The sequence below is a fragment of the Podarcis liolepis genome (genome assembly GCF_965112155.1).
Source record: "Podarcis liolepis genome assembly, chromosome: 8".
Taxonomy (NCBI): Eukaryota; Metazoa; Chordata; class Lepidosauria; order Squamata; family Lacertidae; genus Podarcis; species Podarcis liolepis.
This window is the reverse complement of record NC_139560.1, coordinates 23,752,399-23,768,267: the sequence shown is the minus strand read 5'-3', so window position 1 is coordinate 23,768,267 and position 15,869 is coordinate 23,752,399. Positions and strand designations below refer to the sequence as shown.

At 43.4% G+C, this 15,869-nt stretch overlaps 2 protein-coding genes across 3 annotated transcripts in view; one reads left to right on the top strand and one right to left on the bottom strand.

Moving 5' to 3' along the window:
* Positions 1–15,869, top strand: part of VPS13B (vacuolar protein sorting 13 homolog B) — an 883,035-nt gene that overhangs the window by 414,625 nt on the left and 452,541 nt on the right. The window lies entirely within an intron of this gene.
* RGS22 (regulator of G protein signaling 22) overlaps positions 1–15,869 on the bottom strand; it is an 80,543-nt gene that overhangs the window by 3,421 nt on the left and 61,253 nt on the right. Inside the window, exons 23-26 of the mRNA XM_083517219.1 lie at positions 7,567–7,746; positions 4,518–4,658; positions 2,718–2,828; positions 473–581 (exon numbers count right to left, since the gene is read on the bottom strand). Of these exons, the coding sequence (XP_083373345.1) occupies positions 473–581; positions 2,718–2,828; positions 4,518–4,658; positions 7,567–7,746 (541 nt within the window). The remainder of the gene's footprint in view (positions 1–472; positions 582–2,717; positions 2,829–4,517; positions 4,659–7,566; positions 7,747–15,869) is intronic.

Here is a 15,869-nt window from a genome sequence, read left to right as displayed (position 1 = left end):
GGCTACAATGTGGGTTGGGAAAACCAAAAAGCTTCCGAAAACAAAAAGGGAAGGGAAGCTTCCTTCCTTCTCCTGCTAAGCTACAACAAGTCTTTGTTATGCTGTGTAAGATAGTGTCAATGCTTTTGCAAGCAAAACACAGTTGTTGTTTTTTTGTTTTCAATGAAGCTGTAAAAGAGATTAAAATGCTGTAGCACTATAGGCAAAAAGGAGAACCAAAACCTCTATTGCAGCTCTTAATAACCACCTGTGACCAGCAAGGCATATCTTTGAGAGTCATGCAGTTGCTCCACCATGAAATCTTACTGCTACCACCAACAACCACCCTGCTCTGCCCAAGAAGCTCCATGAAAAGTATTCCATAGAAGTGACTGTGCATATGCAGCTGTTTCATACATTTAAGTGAGAAAATGAGTCATAACTAGATCCACAGCAACCTCTCTCTAACAACAGAACCTGATGAAAAACTGACCTGTATACGCTGATGACGCTATTGATTTTTTATCCAGGTCATCTTGGATTTTCAGAAGAACTCTTTCCTGCTGGAGAGCTTCTAGGTACTTTGAATAAGACCAAGAAACCTACATTTTAAAAAACAACAACACCAAGAAATTAATTGTGGCACAATGGTTTAGTGGACCTTTGTTTTGCTGTGTAAGATAATGTTAATGTTTTTGGACTCAAAACAGGTTTTGTTTTGTTTTTAATGAAGCTCTAAAAAGGTTTATCATGCTGTAGCACCACAGGCAAAACAGACAACCCATTTCTCTATTGCAGCTCTCTAATAACCACCTGTGACCAGCAAGGCATATCTTTGAGATTCATGCATATTCCCCAACCACAATTTCAGCCTGTACAGTATTGGATCTCTCCTGATTTATTTTACACAATGGGGTAAGTAAGAAAACCACAGCAGGCTGCACTTTGTAGATGCAGTCAGATGGAACACTGACATGGAGCTGTCCCATATGGTGCTGTATGTTCTCCAAATTCCCACTTTGGAGATAAGGAGCTGAAACTCAAGCAATAGACGGTCCCATATAGATGTATCTCACATGCCTATTGAACCTACAATTCCACCAGGCAGTTCTCTTGAGCAATCCCCAGTGAAATACATGAGAACCAGCGTCGTTCATTTCAGTGGGGCTCACCTACGAGAAGTCCTGTGAGGGCTTGCATATTTTGACTCAGATCTAAGTCTCTCTAAGAGGTGAAAATACAAACCTTCCTTCTGCAGCTACTGTGAATGTGACAAGGAAGAAAATACAAGACAGGGGGCTCTAGAAAGCGTGCCTAAGCAAAATATGTTGGAAAGGCAAATTCCCTACATACCCTGGGCCCAAACCTGTAATTTTTCATTAAAATATGTCAATTTGGATTTGACATTGAACTATCATTCCCACTTCAGTCTCATATTATGTAAACTGCTTAGAAATTTTGATTAAGTGGTATATAAATCTTGTTAAATAAATAACAATAATAACGGAGAAATCAGAAGTCATTTCTACAGCTCTGATTTCTCCGATTGTTAATAGATTAAATTGGATAAGTACCACCATATAAATGATCATTATACCTTGCTATGGCATATTAATAGCTATTGGAGGATCAGTCCCTTTGCTTATCAGCTGAAAATATTTCAGTATGTGTGGAATATGCTAGGCCACATTTTGGGCTTTCTTAGGAATCTGAAAAAAAGTACTCTTACTAGTGATCCTGTGTTTGATCTCTTATTTTCAAAGGACTATTTGTGTCTCCTCCTTCATCAAGCATAAGGACCATATGCAATAGAACAAAGTACATGTTTTGGTATTACTGTCACTCAAGGGGTACAGCTTGCACTGGGTGTCCCTCCCTTTAGTTTTGCCTCTGGGGAAGTTCTGGATTCTTGTGTGTGTGTTTGTGTTTTTAATTAAGAAGGTGAAAACATTTGGGGTTTATCCATCTGTTTGCACATGTACCGTATTTTTTGCTCTATAAGACTCACATTTTCCCACCTAAAAAGTAAGGGGAAATGTTTGTGTGTCTTTTGGAGCGAATGCAGGCTGCGCAGCTATCCCAGAAGCCAGAACAGCAAGAGGGATTGCTGCTTTCACTGCGCAGCGATGCCTCTTGCTGTCCTGGCTTCTGAGATTCAGCATTTTTTCCCCCTTGTTTTCCTCCTCCAAAAACTAGGTGCGTCTTATGGTCAGGTGCGTCTTATAGAGCGAAAAATATGGTGCCCCTTCAAAACTGAAAAATGCCCCTCCTTTTTGCAATGCCCAGCATTTTAAAATATTTAGGGTATCATTGTTAGTGTAAACAGAGCTATAACTAAAGATCCTTGCCCGAAAGAGCTTACAATCTATATTTTGACAAAGTGGAAGACAAAGGTGGAAGGAGGGAAGGAAGGACAGAAACTACCGAGTAGCAAGGGGGAGAAAGAATATTAGCAAGTGCAGTTACGTGTGGGCAAGCTTCATTTCAGTTCCATGTACTGTACAAATGAAATCAGTTGGATCAGAAACTGCTTGCAACCCGCTCTAAACAATGTCACTGATCTGTAATGGACTGTGATAAATGCAATTAGAAATTGAAGAACTAATAGGCATGTCCGCCTCTTTAGCCTTTCTACAAATATCAAGCAACCAATTCAGATATGGGGCCAGTAACAGCAGCAGCTTCAACCTCCCATTGACACATAAAGGAACAACTTTACATAGTTTATCACCAATCACCTGTTTGCCATATTCAGTAAAGCTTGGCGTAGATGAAAGCTCACTTTTACTCATTTTACTCTCAAGAACAGAACCCATCTTAACAGACATGGGAGTTCTCTTCCCAGATACCTAGCAATAAAAAGAAAACTTGATTAATCTCAGTTTAAGGCGAGTTAAAGCACTGTACTTTATATGCTTCATGAGATTTTTAAAGCTTTGCTCTACACCCTTTTATACTTTCATTATTTTTTTTTCAAATTCCCAAAAGCCAGTTAGAGCAACCTCTCAGTAGTACCACCTGTCTGGACAGCTAGAGGAGATGCAGAAGTGTCTTTGGCTGCTACCCTTCAGTGAGATACCATAACTCTTTCCTTACGAATCAAATGAGACCCGTTTTATGCAACTCTTGAGACACCACCAACAAAAGAATCAAGAGCTTGGAAAGGAACTTCAAATTAACATTCACATGATGTGAGCACGGATCAGAGACAACACACAAATGTTCATTAATTTATATTTCGGGTGAGGGTTTTATCTTTCCTCCTTCTCAGGTGCTCAGCCTCCACCTTCAGGGTGACTACTATGGGGAAAGATTGGGCTCAGAGACAGCACACTGCCACTGTCTGAACCTATTTCCCATCCCTTCTGCAATCACTTGAGGGTGTTCAGCCTCCTTTCTCCCCTCAACAACCTTTGGAGAAGAGGAGAGCATTTGATGGTCCTTGTGCCTCGGCCCAGTATACCTGAAGGAGCATCTCCACACCCATCGTTCAGCCCGGACACTGAGGTCCAGCGCCGAGGGCCTTCTGGCGGTTCATTCACTGCGAGAAGCAAAGCTATAGGGAACCAGGCAGAGGGCCTTCTCAGTAGTGGCGCCCGCCCTGTGGAACACCCTCCCATCAGATGTCAAGGAAATCAACAACTATCTGCTTTTAGCAGACATCTGAAGGCAGCCCTGTTCAGCGAAGCTTTTAATGTGTGACATTTTAATGTATTTTTAATCTTTGTTGGAAGCCGCCCAGAGTGGCTGTAGAAACCCAGCCAGATGGGCGGGGTACAAAAAATTATTATTATTATTATTATGGCTGAAGGAAGCTGCCAAAGTTAATCCCCCACCCTAATCCTGGTTCCTGGTCAGAACTAGCATCTGCATGTTGCCTCCTGCTGCCCAGGGGTATTCCAAGAAGGGTACATGCACCATCCATGGCTGCAGCTTGAATAATCTCTACTGCTGGTGGATTTCCTATTCTAATCTGCCTTCCCATCCAGTATGGGTATGGTGTTTATCGGCTACTGCTAAAGACCCTGCCTGGATACCTCCCCTACCTCTCCTTCCGCTGGGACTCCCAGCATTCCAGATGTGGCAGAGCTACTTTGCTACTACATGTATATTTAGATGAGTGGGCCTGTGTTCATATGGAAGCAACTCTCTGAAATGATGGAACACCTTTTCTCTGGAGATGCTTGAAAGCCCAGGGTTTTCTGGCATCACTAGAAGCTGCTTTCATTTAGACTAAGCTTTAGCTTCCAATGTTACATTTCAGCAACATTTCAATGTATGCTTTATATTAAAATATTGTACCTGCTTCAGGTTCCAAGGAGGGCTGAAAACAAACGTAATGAATGAATTAGATTAGCATTTATGGGAGGGGGAGGGAGAGAAACAGAGCGGAAGAAACACTATTTTTTAAAAAATCTGGACAGTGATGTCCTTCCATTGACTTCAGCAGAATTTGAGTCAGATTCATATCAAAATTGTTTTTACTGTCCCGCCTGTCTAAAGTTGGTGATGTTCTTTTGTTTCTTAGCTTTTCTCACCACGCCATCTGTTTCTCTTGTTTTTCTCAGCTTCTTTTCTCTTCGCTTCTCCAGAAGAGGCAAAATCTTCTCATCAGCCAAATTGCTTCGGAACTCACAAAATTGTGGCCAAAATTTAAACAGAAGAGCAAAAATAGTCATCTGCGGCAGGAAAAAGAAGAGAGGACTTTTATTTGTTTTAACACCATATAGAAGAAGTACGTAGAAGGTGGATCAAAATCTACTAGAAGATCTCCAACTGATCTGAAGCAGATTGACTGGGGTTCTGACAATAACAGCAAATGCAAAACAGCTTTCCCCACCTAAGTTGGGCTGCTGAAATAGAGAAAGCTAAGGAGGATCTCTTCCTGATGAACTGTGCTAAATGTTTCATCAAGCATTATACCACCTTTGCAGTATGTTTCCCCATCAATTTCCTTCTCACAAAAATTTCAATTTGGGAGTGGATTTCTTGAGCAAAATCTCCAAATCATCTTTAAACTTGAATTTGCTAGTACATAACAAGAATCCCACCTAAAAATAGGAACAGCCTGGAAGTGTGAAAGGACTTGGAGTTCAGATCAGCTCCAGTTCCAAGCCTTACAATGTGCTCAGAGACACCTTGTTCCTAAATTCTAGCTGTCTCTCTTTTACGCTTGGCTCTGGTTAGTAGATCTTGGGAGTTCTAGTAAAAACCAAAGTAGCTCCAACAAGCCTGGTGTCTGCTCATCCCTCATATAAACTGATGGTGCTGCAGACAACTGGGATATTTGCCATAAAAACAAAGCACATCTCTCTTTCCTAATGCCCAGCACAAACCACCACCTCCCTCCATATTGTTGCCCAGTATTTTGCTTCAGACCTGCACATACTTCTAATCAGTATGTGTTTATTGCCGATGAGAAACCTACCTAAAACCACAGTTAATAAGCATTTCATTAAAAGAATGTCCTAAATAATTGCTTGCATTAATAAAAGCACAGAATGGCAGGTTTTGGTTTTTTAAAAAAGTGTGTGTGTGTGTGTGTGTGAGAGAGAGAGAGAGAGAGAGAGAGAGAGAGAGAATATCACAAGGGTTGCTTTTAACCCAACTATTTTCCAGAATATTCTATTTACAAAGGGAAGGGAGCTTTTTAAACAACAACAACAACAACACATTGCTCTTTAAGAGAAATGGATTTCATCACTGATTAAGTTCTGAAAGAGCAGAGCTGACGGGAAATGTTTCAAGCGATATAATCTTTTTGAAATGTATGTTTTAAACTGGGGGGGGGGCACACAAAATTGAATGCAAAGACCAATACTGTATTCAAAGGCTGGTCTCAATTAAAGCATTAACGCATGAACCTATGTTGCGTGGATACTACCATTATATAGTTTAGCCAATAGGCGGCACTGGACTTAGTTATATCGGGGTGAAGTTGGAAGTCACTGTCCATCTAGCTCCCTGACAGGTGTGCCTTTTAAGCTTCTATGGCAAATGACAGTTCCCAGGATTCTTTGGGAGAAGCTATGTCATTGTTAGCATTGTAAGCAGCCATTGTCATGAAGTTTTGTGGCCTACTCCAACAGCTCTCTCCAAGGCCTCTTTCCAGAACGCAGGGAAAATCTCTTCACATGCAGATTGCCTCTAATGATGTTAATGGCATATAATCCACTAGAATATTGTTGGTTCTCACAATAAACACATTGAGTCCCATTTTAAAGAGGGAGATCTGAGGCAAAGCGTGAGGGAACACATTGTGCCTGGTGCTGTCCATGGATTCTTGGCTGAGGTGACATCTGAATCCAGGTCTCTTGGACTCAAGGCCACCCACTATCCATATCAGCCTGGTGAAAGTATCCGCCATCTCTGGGTTTAGCTGCATTTTCCATTCATACATTGGAGCCCTTTATCTACCCCACAATCTGTTCCTACTCTTGCAATCAGGGATGTTTTATGGATTCATATTAATATTTGTTTAAAAGGTAAGGGATGTTGGTAGGGAAGAACTGTTGGTGGTATTTTGTGGAAGTGAAGAATTAGCTAAATGGCCTTTCAAAACAGAAGCATAAAAGGTAGTAACTGCTGGTGGTCAACAGTACTAGTTTTTACAGATGACCCTATTTGGTCAGTACAGCAGAATAGGCATACTTCTTTTATTTAAAAAAATAGCAGGGAGGAGGGGAAGAGCCTACAACCGCATCCAGTAACATCAGTCATCTAAAGAAAAAGGCCAGTGCATCTGATCAAGTTAAGCTGCCCTTGTGCATTGCTGACATTTGCAAAATCCCTAGCACAGATCCAAAAATCCTTAGGCGTCTGCACTCACACAGTGGGATACACTGATTTTTCATATTGGCAGCAGCTTTTATGAACTACATTGGAGGTCGAGAGAGAGAGAGAGAGAGAGTCCCCTGACTTTCTGGAGTAGTTTTGCGAGGATCACAACAAGCTGCAATGGAAAGGAGGCTTCAGCAGTGCCAGAACATGGGCAGAGTTTTCTGTGCATGGCTAGAAGGTCAGTCTATGAGTGACTACTTCAATATGAATCTTTCATATTTGTTACTTAATACAGTCATACCTCGGGTTGAAGTAGCTTCAAGTTAAGTATCTTCGGGTTGCACTCCGCGGCAACCCGGAAGTAATGAAGCATGTTACTTCCGGGTTTCGCCACTCGCGCAGACGCTCAAAATGATGTCACGCACATGCGCAGAAGCGGCGAAACGAAACCAGTGCACGCGCAGTCGCGTGTTACATTTACTTCAGGATGCAAACCGGGCCCCAGTAAGGATCCCGTTCGTATCCAGAGGTACCAGTGTACACTAAATTCTGATCCTGCCCATGAGTAAAGGTACTGCCTATGGCTCTTTAAATCCAGCTTCTAACACTTAAAATCTGATGAGACTTAGAGGTAGGTTCTGGTTTTCTGGGTTGAGATTTGTGCCGGTAAATAACTGTGGTGGATGAAAAGCTGTTTCTATAAAATTTACCGGCACAAATCTCAGCCCAGAAAACCAGAACCTACCTCTAAGTCTCTATTTCAACACCTCCTAACTAAACCCAGGGTTTTCATCATTCTTATTATACCTGTGCCTCTCTAAACACGTAAGGGCCTAGCTCTTTCCTGTGCTCCATGATCTTCTGGGCCTGCTCCTCAGGTATGTCAATCTGAAGAGCTGGTGGAATGGCAGAATTTATGAAGCAGTTGATGATGGTCGTGATCTTATTCTGGATGATAGCACTGTCACAGTGGGAATGGCACAAGTCCTGGAAGGGAAAAGTACAATAGGCAGGGTAAAGACTCTCTGTAATGTAAATATTTTATTTCAGGTAAAGACTCTCAGAGCAACAAACAAAAATGAAAAATAACACAATACAATAAATACATTAACACAACATAAAGCAGCAGCAGCAACAATAACAAGAAGAGAAACAGCTTAAAGCAATATAGAAGCCAATTTCTTAAAAAGCTGGGGCAAATAAGGCTCTAGGTAAAGGTAAAGGGACCCCTGACCATTAGGTCCAGTTGTGACCGACTCTGGGTTGCAGCGCTCATCTCGCTTTATTGGCCGAGGGAGCCGGTGTACAGCTTCCGGGTCATGTGGCCAGCATGACTAAGCCGCTTCTGGCGAACCAGAGCAGCACACGGAAATGCCGTTTACCTTCCCGCCGGAGCAATACCTATTTATCTACTTGCACTTTGACGTGCTTTCGAACTGCTAGGTTGGCAGGAGCTGGGATTGAGCAACGGGAGCTTACCCCATCGCAGGGATTCGAACCGCCGACCTTCTGATCGGCAAGTCCTAGGCTCTGTGGTTTAACCCACAGCGCCACCCGCATCCCTAAATAAGGCTCTACTTGGTGTTAAAAACACATTGGACTCAGTGCCAGATAAGCTGCCTTTGGAAGAGTATTCCATCATTGGCACAACACAACTGGAAGACAATCTCCCTGGTCACTGCTGCCTCATTTCAGCATGCAGAAGGACCTGAAGGAGGGTCTCAAATAAATATTTCAATAACGGGGCAGGTTGGAGGAGATTGAGGTGGTATTCCTTAAGGTAACCTAATAAAACCCACCCTTTAAAGAGGAAGATCTTATTCCTTACCCTTTTATTACCGCTCCTGTAATAGTTGTAAAAAGGATTTCTATTCTCTGAAGACCTTTTTAAGGCTTGTTCAAATACATAGCTTAGCCATATCATGTCACTTATGCATTAGCATTGTTCCAGACATCCACTTAATCACCAAAGTGGCAAAGTAAGGTAGCTTGTAGGCAGGTTAATAGCCACAGCCACATGAATTTTCTACCACCTCACTTCCATGATTATCCAGCTGTTTGGATACACATCCGCCCTGGTCCAGTGCCTCTACAGCACATGCAGGGGGTCTTCACTATACAGATCAACCTACATACAACTTTCAGGTCAATGTTGGAAAAATACTCCATCTATTCAGTTCCACTGCATGTACAGAGCATTTCCCAACATTGAGAGAGATGTGGCAATCCTATATACTAAAGCACATGGCTTCCCCCAAAGAACTGTGAGAACTGTAGTTTGCCCACCACAGAGCGAGAATTCCCAGCACCCTTTGCACACTACTTTTTAGGGGAAGCCATGCACATTAAGTGTATCGTGTAGTTGTATTAAACACCCAAAAGTGAGGTCTATGGCAGCTGGATAGCTCAGTTGGTTAGAGTGTGGTATTGGCATCGCCAAGGTTGCAGGTTCGATTCTCGTAAGAGACAGCTGCATATTCCTACATTTATGGGGGCTGGACTAGATGATCCTCAGGGTCCCGTCCAACTCTATGATTCTATGAGATTTCTTTGAGATATCTATGAGATAAGCAGGCTTGGTGGTGCCCCAAGGGTTGAAGAAATGCATGCATGCATGCATGCATGCATGCACACACACACACGCAAAATTATATATATATATATATATATATATATATATATATATATATATATATATATATATATATGCTTTCGTAGATTTTCACGGGTACAGGAATGCAGGTTTTGGTGTCTTCGGGTGTCTTCCCGTGTAAGAGTTGGGGTGTCTAGGCGACGTTTCGACGAGGTCTCACTCGTCATCTTCAGGCTGGTGCTTTCGGCTTCTAGTTACTGGAACAGAGCAGGATCTCAGTGTTTGAGTTCCTATAAATACTGTTGAGGGGGTGTGGTGTATAGCCTCCAACGTTCTGGGCAGAGAGGAAGTTCCCAGGTGGGTGTGCCTTTTCTTCTTTTGTTCATTAATTACTTGAGGGATATCTTGAGTGATTTCTTGAGTGATATTCTGAGTACCACTTAGGAGGGTCATTAGGTGTGGATTAGTTGCTAAAGCTTTCGTGTCTTGACCTCTTGAGCTTGTGAAGAGTTTTTCTGAGAAGATGGCTGTACTGCACTTAGTTGTGCTCTGGCTTGGCTTCGTGTATAGGGGCGAGCTGTGGTTTTGTGCCCTGTGCCAGCCAGATCTGTGTAGGGATTGCAGGGGGGTGCAGCATCCGGAGGTGCCACTATGGTTTGGCTACTGGATGGTGTCTGTAATTTATCTGTGGAGAGGGTCTGGGTTTGGGTCTGGTGTGGTTGATTGGAGATGGCGTTCTGTGTGCCTCTGGTTCTGGTGTCGGTTTTTGTGGGGAGGGCTAATTTCCAGATGTCTGGCAGGCGGGACGTGTCGTCACGCTTGTTCATGTTGTGAGGGTGTTTCTCTATCTCGATGGCTTCCATGATTATTCTCTTGTGGTGATGTTCCATGTTAAAGAGCAATTTGGAATCTGCAAAATTAATTTCGTGTCCTGTTTCTTTCATGTGTTGGTAAAGAGAGGAAGTTTTTTCTTCTTTTTTGACGGCATTCTTGTGTTCTGCGATACGTGCATTTATTCGTCTGTTTGTTTGTCCAATATACGTGGCTGGGCAGACTTTGCAGGGTATTTCATAGACCCCTTGGTTTTCTAACTGGATTTTATCTTTGGGGTTTCTGAGGATATTGGCTATTTTTTGGTTGGTGCAAAAGGCTGTTTTGATATTGTGTTTATGGAGGATTTTGCTAATTTTATCTGTAGTGCCCTTGATATAAGGAAGGAGGGCCATGCCATTGTTTTCTTCTGTGTCTTGGTTTTTGGGGGGTGTTTCTTTTTGGATTAGCTTCGTAACCCTGTTTTGCTGGTATCCGTTGGCGATTAACACATTTGAGAGATTCTGTAACTCAGTTGTCAAGTGGTCTTTGTCAGCCAGGCGTTTGGTTCTGGAGATGAGAGTCTTGGCTACGGAGTTTATTTGTGCAGGGTGGTGGTGTGATTGTGCATGTAAGTAGCGGTTGGTGTGTGTTTTTTTCCGGTAGATAGTGTGTCCTAGGGAGCCATCAGGTTTTTTGTAGATTAGGACGTCAAGGAAGGGAAGTTGGTTGTTGGCTTCTATTTCCATAGTGAATTGTATTTTGGGGTGTAGGCTGTTGAGATGTGTGAGGAAGCTATCTAGTTTTTCCTTCCCGTGTGGCCAAATTACAAAGGTGTCGTCAACATATCTGAGCCAAAGTTTGGGTTTGTGTTCTGACTTGTCTAAAGCATTGGTTTCAAAGTGTTCCATGTACAGATTTGCGATGACCGGTGAGAGGGGTGATCCCATAGGTGCTCCTTCTATCTGTTTGTATCTTTGTCCATTGTGGATGAAGTACGTGTTGGTTAGGCAGTGGTTGGTCAGGTCCAGGATGTATTCGGGGGGATTGTATTTGTTTTGAATGGCTGTCAAGGCTTCATTAATGGGCACTTGTGTGAAGAGAGATACAACATCGAAGCTCACAAGTAGGTCATCGGGATGTAGGTTTTGCTTCTTTATTGTTTCTATGAACTGGAAGGAGTTTGTAACGTGTGAAGCGATAGATTCTGCATAGGGCTGAAGTTGCTTAGCGAGAAATTTAGCGAGATTTTGTAGAGGTGAGCCTATGGAGCTGACTATTGGTCTGAGTGGTGTTCCTTCTTTGTGTATCTTGGGGAGACCGTAGAGTTTGGGGCATCTGGATGATTTTTCTCTGGGGATGATTCTTAGCTGGATTTCTTCACTGATAGGAGAGGCTTTTATTTTGGATTTGGTGGTTTTTTCCAGATAGGTGGTGGGATCTGTTTTTATAGGTTGGTAGGTAGGGTCTTGGAGTAGATTTGATAGTTTTGCTTGGTAGTCCGATGTGTTCATCACAACAGTGGCATTACCTTTGTCTGCTGGGAGAATGATTATGTTGTTGTCTTTCCTCAGGTTGGTGAGTGCTTTCTGTTCTTCTTTGTGTAAATTGCTTCTGGGTGGTTTGCTGGAGCAGAGGATGTTGGTGACTTCAAGTCTGATTTTATTGGCTTCATCTGGGTTGATTTTGGTTAGGCTAGCTTCGACTCCGCATATGATGTTTTCCGTGGGGATGCGTCTCGGGGCGACTGCAAAGTTGAAACCTTTGGAGAGTACTTTGGTTTCAGTTGAGGTGAGGATCCTGTCTGATATGTTATGTACTGTTTGTTTCATGGGTTGTTGTGGAGGGTGGCTGGGCTTCTGGCGTTTCTTTAGTTTGTGGAGTTTGTTGGTGTGTGTGTCTGTCTTATGTGAGGACTCAGTTTCAGCTCTCCAAACGGCTAGTTGTTTGCATTTGTCCCAGAGTGCAGGGTGGATTTTGTTACAGAGTTTGAGGTGAAGAGTGAGCAGATCTTTGTTGGTTTGGTTTAGTAGGTATCTTTTCTTATGTAGTTCGTTTCTGATTAGGGATAGTTCAGTTCGTTTCAGGATCCTTTCGGTAGCTGGGGTTTTAGAGTGGAATTTAAGTTGGAAGCATGTGGGAATTAAGTTGTTGTCTCGGCAGTTGCGTAGGAACAAGAGATCACATAAGATGGTGGCTCTTCGGATTTCTAGTTTCTCGTAGGTTCTTGTCAGCTGGAAGGTTTCCTCCCCGTAGAGGTGAGATATTTGCTTTCGTAGATTTTCACGGGTACAGGAATGCAGGTTTTGGTGTCTTCGGGTGTCTTCCCGTGTAAGAGTTGGGGTGTCTAGGCGACGTTTCGACGAGGTCTCACTCGTCATCTTCAGGCTGGTACTTTCGGCTTCTAGTTACTGGAACAGAGCAGGATCTCAGTGTTTGAGTTCCTATAAATACTGTTGAGGGGGTGTGGTGTATAGCCTCCAACGTTCTGGGCAGAGAGGAAGTTCCCAGGTGGGTGTGCCTTTTCTTCTTTTGTTCATTAATTACTTGAGGGATATCTTGAGTGATTTCTTGAGTGATATTCTGAGTACCACTTAGGAGGGTCATTAGGTGTGGATTAGTTGCTAAAGCTTTCGTGTCTTGACCTCTTGAGCTTGTGAAGAGTTTTTCTGAGAAGATGGCTGTACTGCACTTAGTTGTGCTCTGGCTTGGCTTCGTGTATAGGGGCGAGCTGTGGTTTTGTGCCCTGTGCCAGCCAGATCTGTGTAGATCTGTGTGCCGACACCAGAACCAGAGGCACACAGAACGCCATCTCCAATCAACCACACCAGACCCAAACCCAGACCCTCTCCACAGATAAATTACAGACACCATCCAGTAGCCAAACCATAGTGGCACCTCCGGATGCTGCACCCCCCTGCAATCCCTACACAGATCTGGCTGGCACAGGGCACAAAACCACAGCTCGCCCCTATACACGAAGCCAAGCCAGAGCACAACTAAGTGCAGTACAGCCATCTTCTCAGAAAAACTCTTCACAAGCTCAAGAGGTCAAGACACGAAAGCTTTAGCAACTAATCCACACCTAATGACCCTCCTAAGTGGTACTCAGAATATCACTCAAGAAATCACTCAAGATATCCCTCAAGTAATTAATGAACAAAAGAAGAAAAGGCACACCCACCTGGGAACTTCCTCTCTGCCCAGAACGTTGGAGGCTATACACCACACCCCCTCAACAGTATTTATAGGAACTCAAACACTGAGATCCTGCTCTGTTCCAGTAACTAGAAGCCGAAAGTACCAGCCTGAAGATGACGAGTGAGACCTCGTCGAAACGTCGCCTAGACACCCCAACTCTTACACGGGAAGACACCCGAAGACACCAAAACCTGCATTCCTGTACCCGTGAAAATCTACGAAAGCATATATATATATATATATATATCTGTACATGGAACACTTTGAAACCAATGCTTTAGACAAGTCAGAACACAAACCCAAACTTTGGCTCAGATATGTTGACGACACCTTTGTAATTTGGCCACACGGGAAGGAAAAACTAGATAGCTTCCTCACACATCTCAACAGCCTACACCCCAAAATACAATTCACTATGGAAATAGAAGCCAACAACCAACTTCCCTTCCTTGACGTCCTAATCTACAAAAAACCTGATGGCTCCCTAGGACACACTATCTACCGGAAAAAAACACACACCAACCGCTACTTACATGCACAATCACACCACCACCCTGCACAAATAAACTCCGTAGCCAAGACTCTCATCTCCAGAACCAAACGCCTGGCTGACAAAGACCACTTGACAACTGAGTTACAGAATCTCTCAAATGTGTTAATCGCCAATGGATACCAGCAAAACAGGGTTACGAAGCTAATCCAAAAAGAAACACCCCCCAAAAACCAAGACACAGAAGAAAACAATGGCATGGCCCTCCTTCCTTATATCAAGGGCACTACAGATAAAATTAGCAAAATCCTCCATAAACACAATATCAAAACAGCCTTTTGCACCAACCAAAAAATAGCCAATATCCTCAGAAACCCCAAAGATAAAATCCAGTTGGAAAACCAAGGGGTCTATGAAATACCCTGCAAAGTCTGCCCAGCCACGTACATTGGACAAACAAACAGACGAATAAATGCACGTATCGCAGAACACAAGAATGCCGTCAAAAAAGAAGAAAAAGCTTCCTCTCTTTTCCAACACATGAAAGAAACAGGACACGAAATTAATTTTGCAGATTCCAAATTGCTCTTTAACATGGAACATCACCACAAGAGAATAATCATGGAAGCCATCGAGATAGAGAAACACCCTCACAACATGAACAAGCGTGACGACACGTCCCGCCTGCCAGACATCTGGAAATTAGCCCTCCCCACAAAAACCGACACCAGAACCAGAGGCACACAGAACGCCATCTCCAATCAACCACACCAAACCCAAACCCAGACCCTCTCCACAGATAAATTACAGACACCATCCAGTAGCCAAACCATAGTGGCACCTCCGGATGCTGCACCCCCCTGCAATCCCTACACAGATCTGGCTGACACAGGGCACAAAACCACAGCTCGCCCCTATACACGAAGCCAAGCCAGAGCACAACTAAGTGCAGTACAACCTTCTTCTCAGAAAAACTCTTCACAAGCTCAAGAGGTCAAGACACGAAAGCTTTAGCAACTAATCCACACCTAATGACCCTCCTAAGTGGTACTCAGAATATCACTCAAGAAATCACTCAAGATATCCCTCAAGTAATTAAGGAACAAAAGAAGAAAAGGCACACCCTGGGAACTTCCTATCTGCCCAGAACGTTGGAGGCTATACACCACACCCCCTCAACAGTATTTATAGGAACTCAAACACTGAGATCCTGCTCTGTTCCAGTAACAAGAAGCCGAAAGCACCAGCCTGAAGATGACGAGTGAGACCTCGTCGAAACGTCGCCTAGACACCCCAACTCTTACACGGGAAGACACCCGAAGACACCAAAACCTGCATTCCTGTACCCGTGAAAATCTACGAAAGCAAATATCTCACCTCTACGGGGAGGAAACCTTCCAGCTGACAAGAACCTACGAGAAACTAGAAATCCGAAGAGCCACCATCTTATGTGATCTCTTGTTCCTACGCAACTGCCGAGACAACAACTTAATTCCCACATGCTTCCAACTTAAATTCCACTCTAAAACCCCAGCTACCGAAAGGATCCTGAAACGAACTGAACTATCCCTAATCAGAAACGAACTACATAAGAAAAGATACCTACTAAACCAAACCAACAAAGATCTGCTCACTCTTCACCTCAAACTCTGTAACAAAATCCACCCTGCACTCTGGGACAAATGCAAACAACTAGCCGTCTGGAGAGCTGAAACTGAGACCTCACATAAGACAGACACACACACCAACAAACTCCACAAACTAGAGAAACGCCAGAAGCCCAGCCACCCTCCACAACAACCCATGAAACAAACAGTACATAACATATCAGACAGGATCCTCACCTCAACTGAAACCAAAGTACTCTCCAAAGGTTTCAACTTTGCAGTCGCCCCGAGACGCATCCCCACGGAAAACATCATATGCGGAGTCGAAGCTAGCCTAACCAAAATCAACCCAGATGAAGCCAATAAAATCAGACTTGAAGTCACCAACATCCTCTGCTCCAGCAAACCA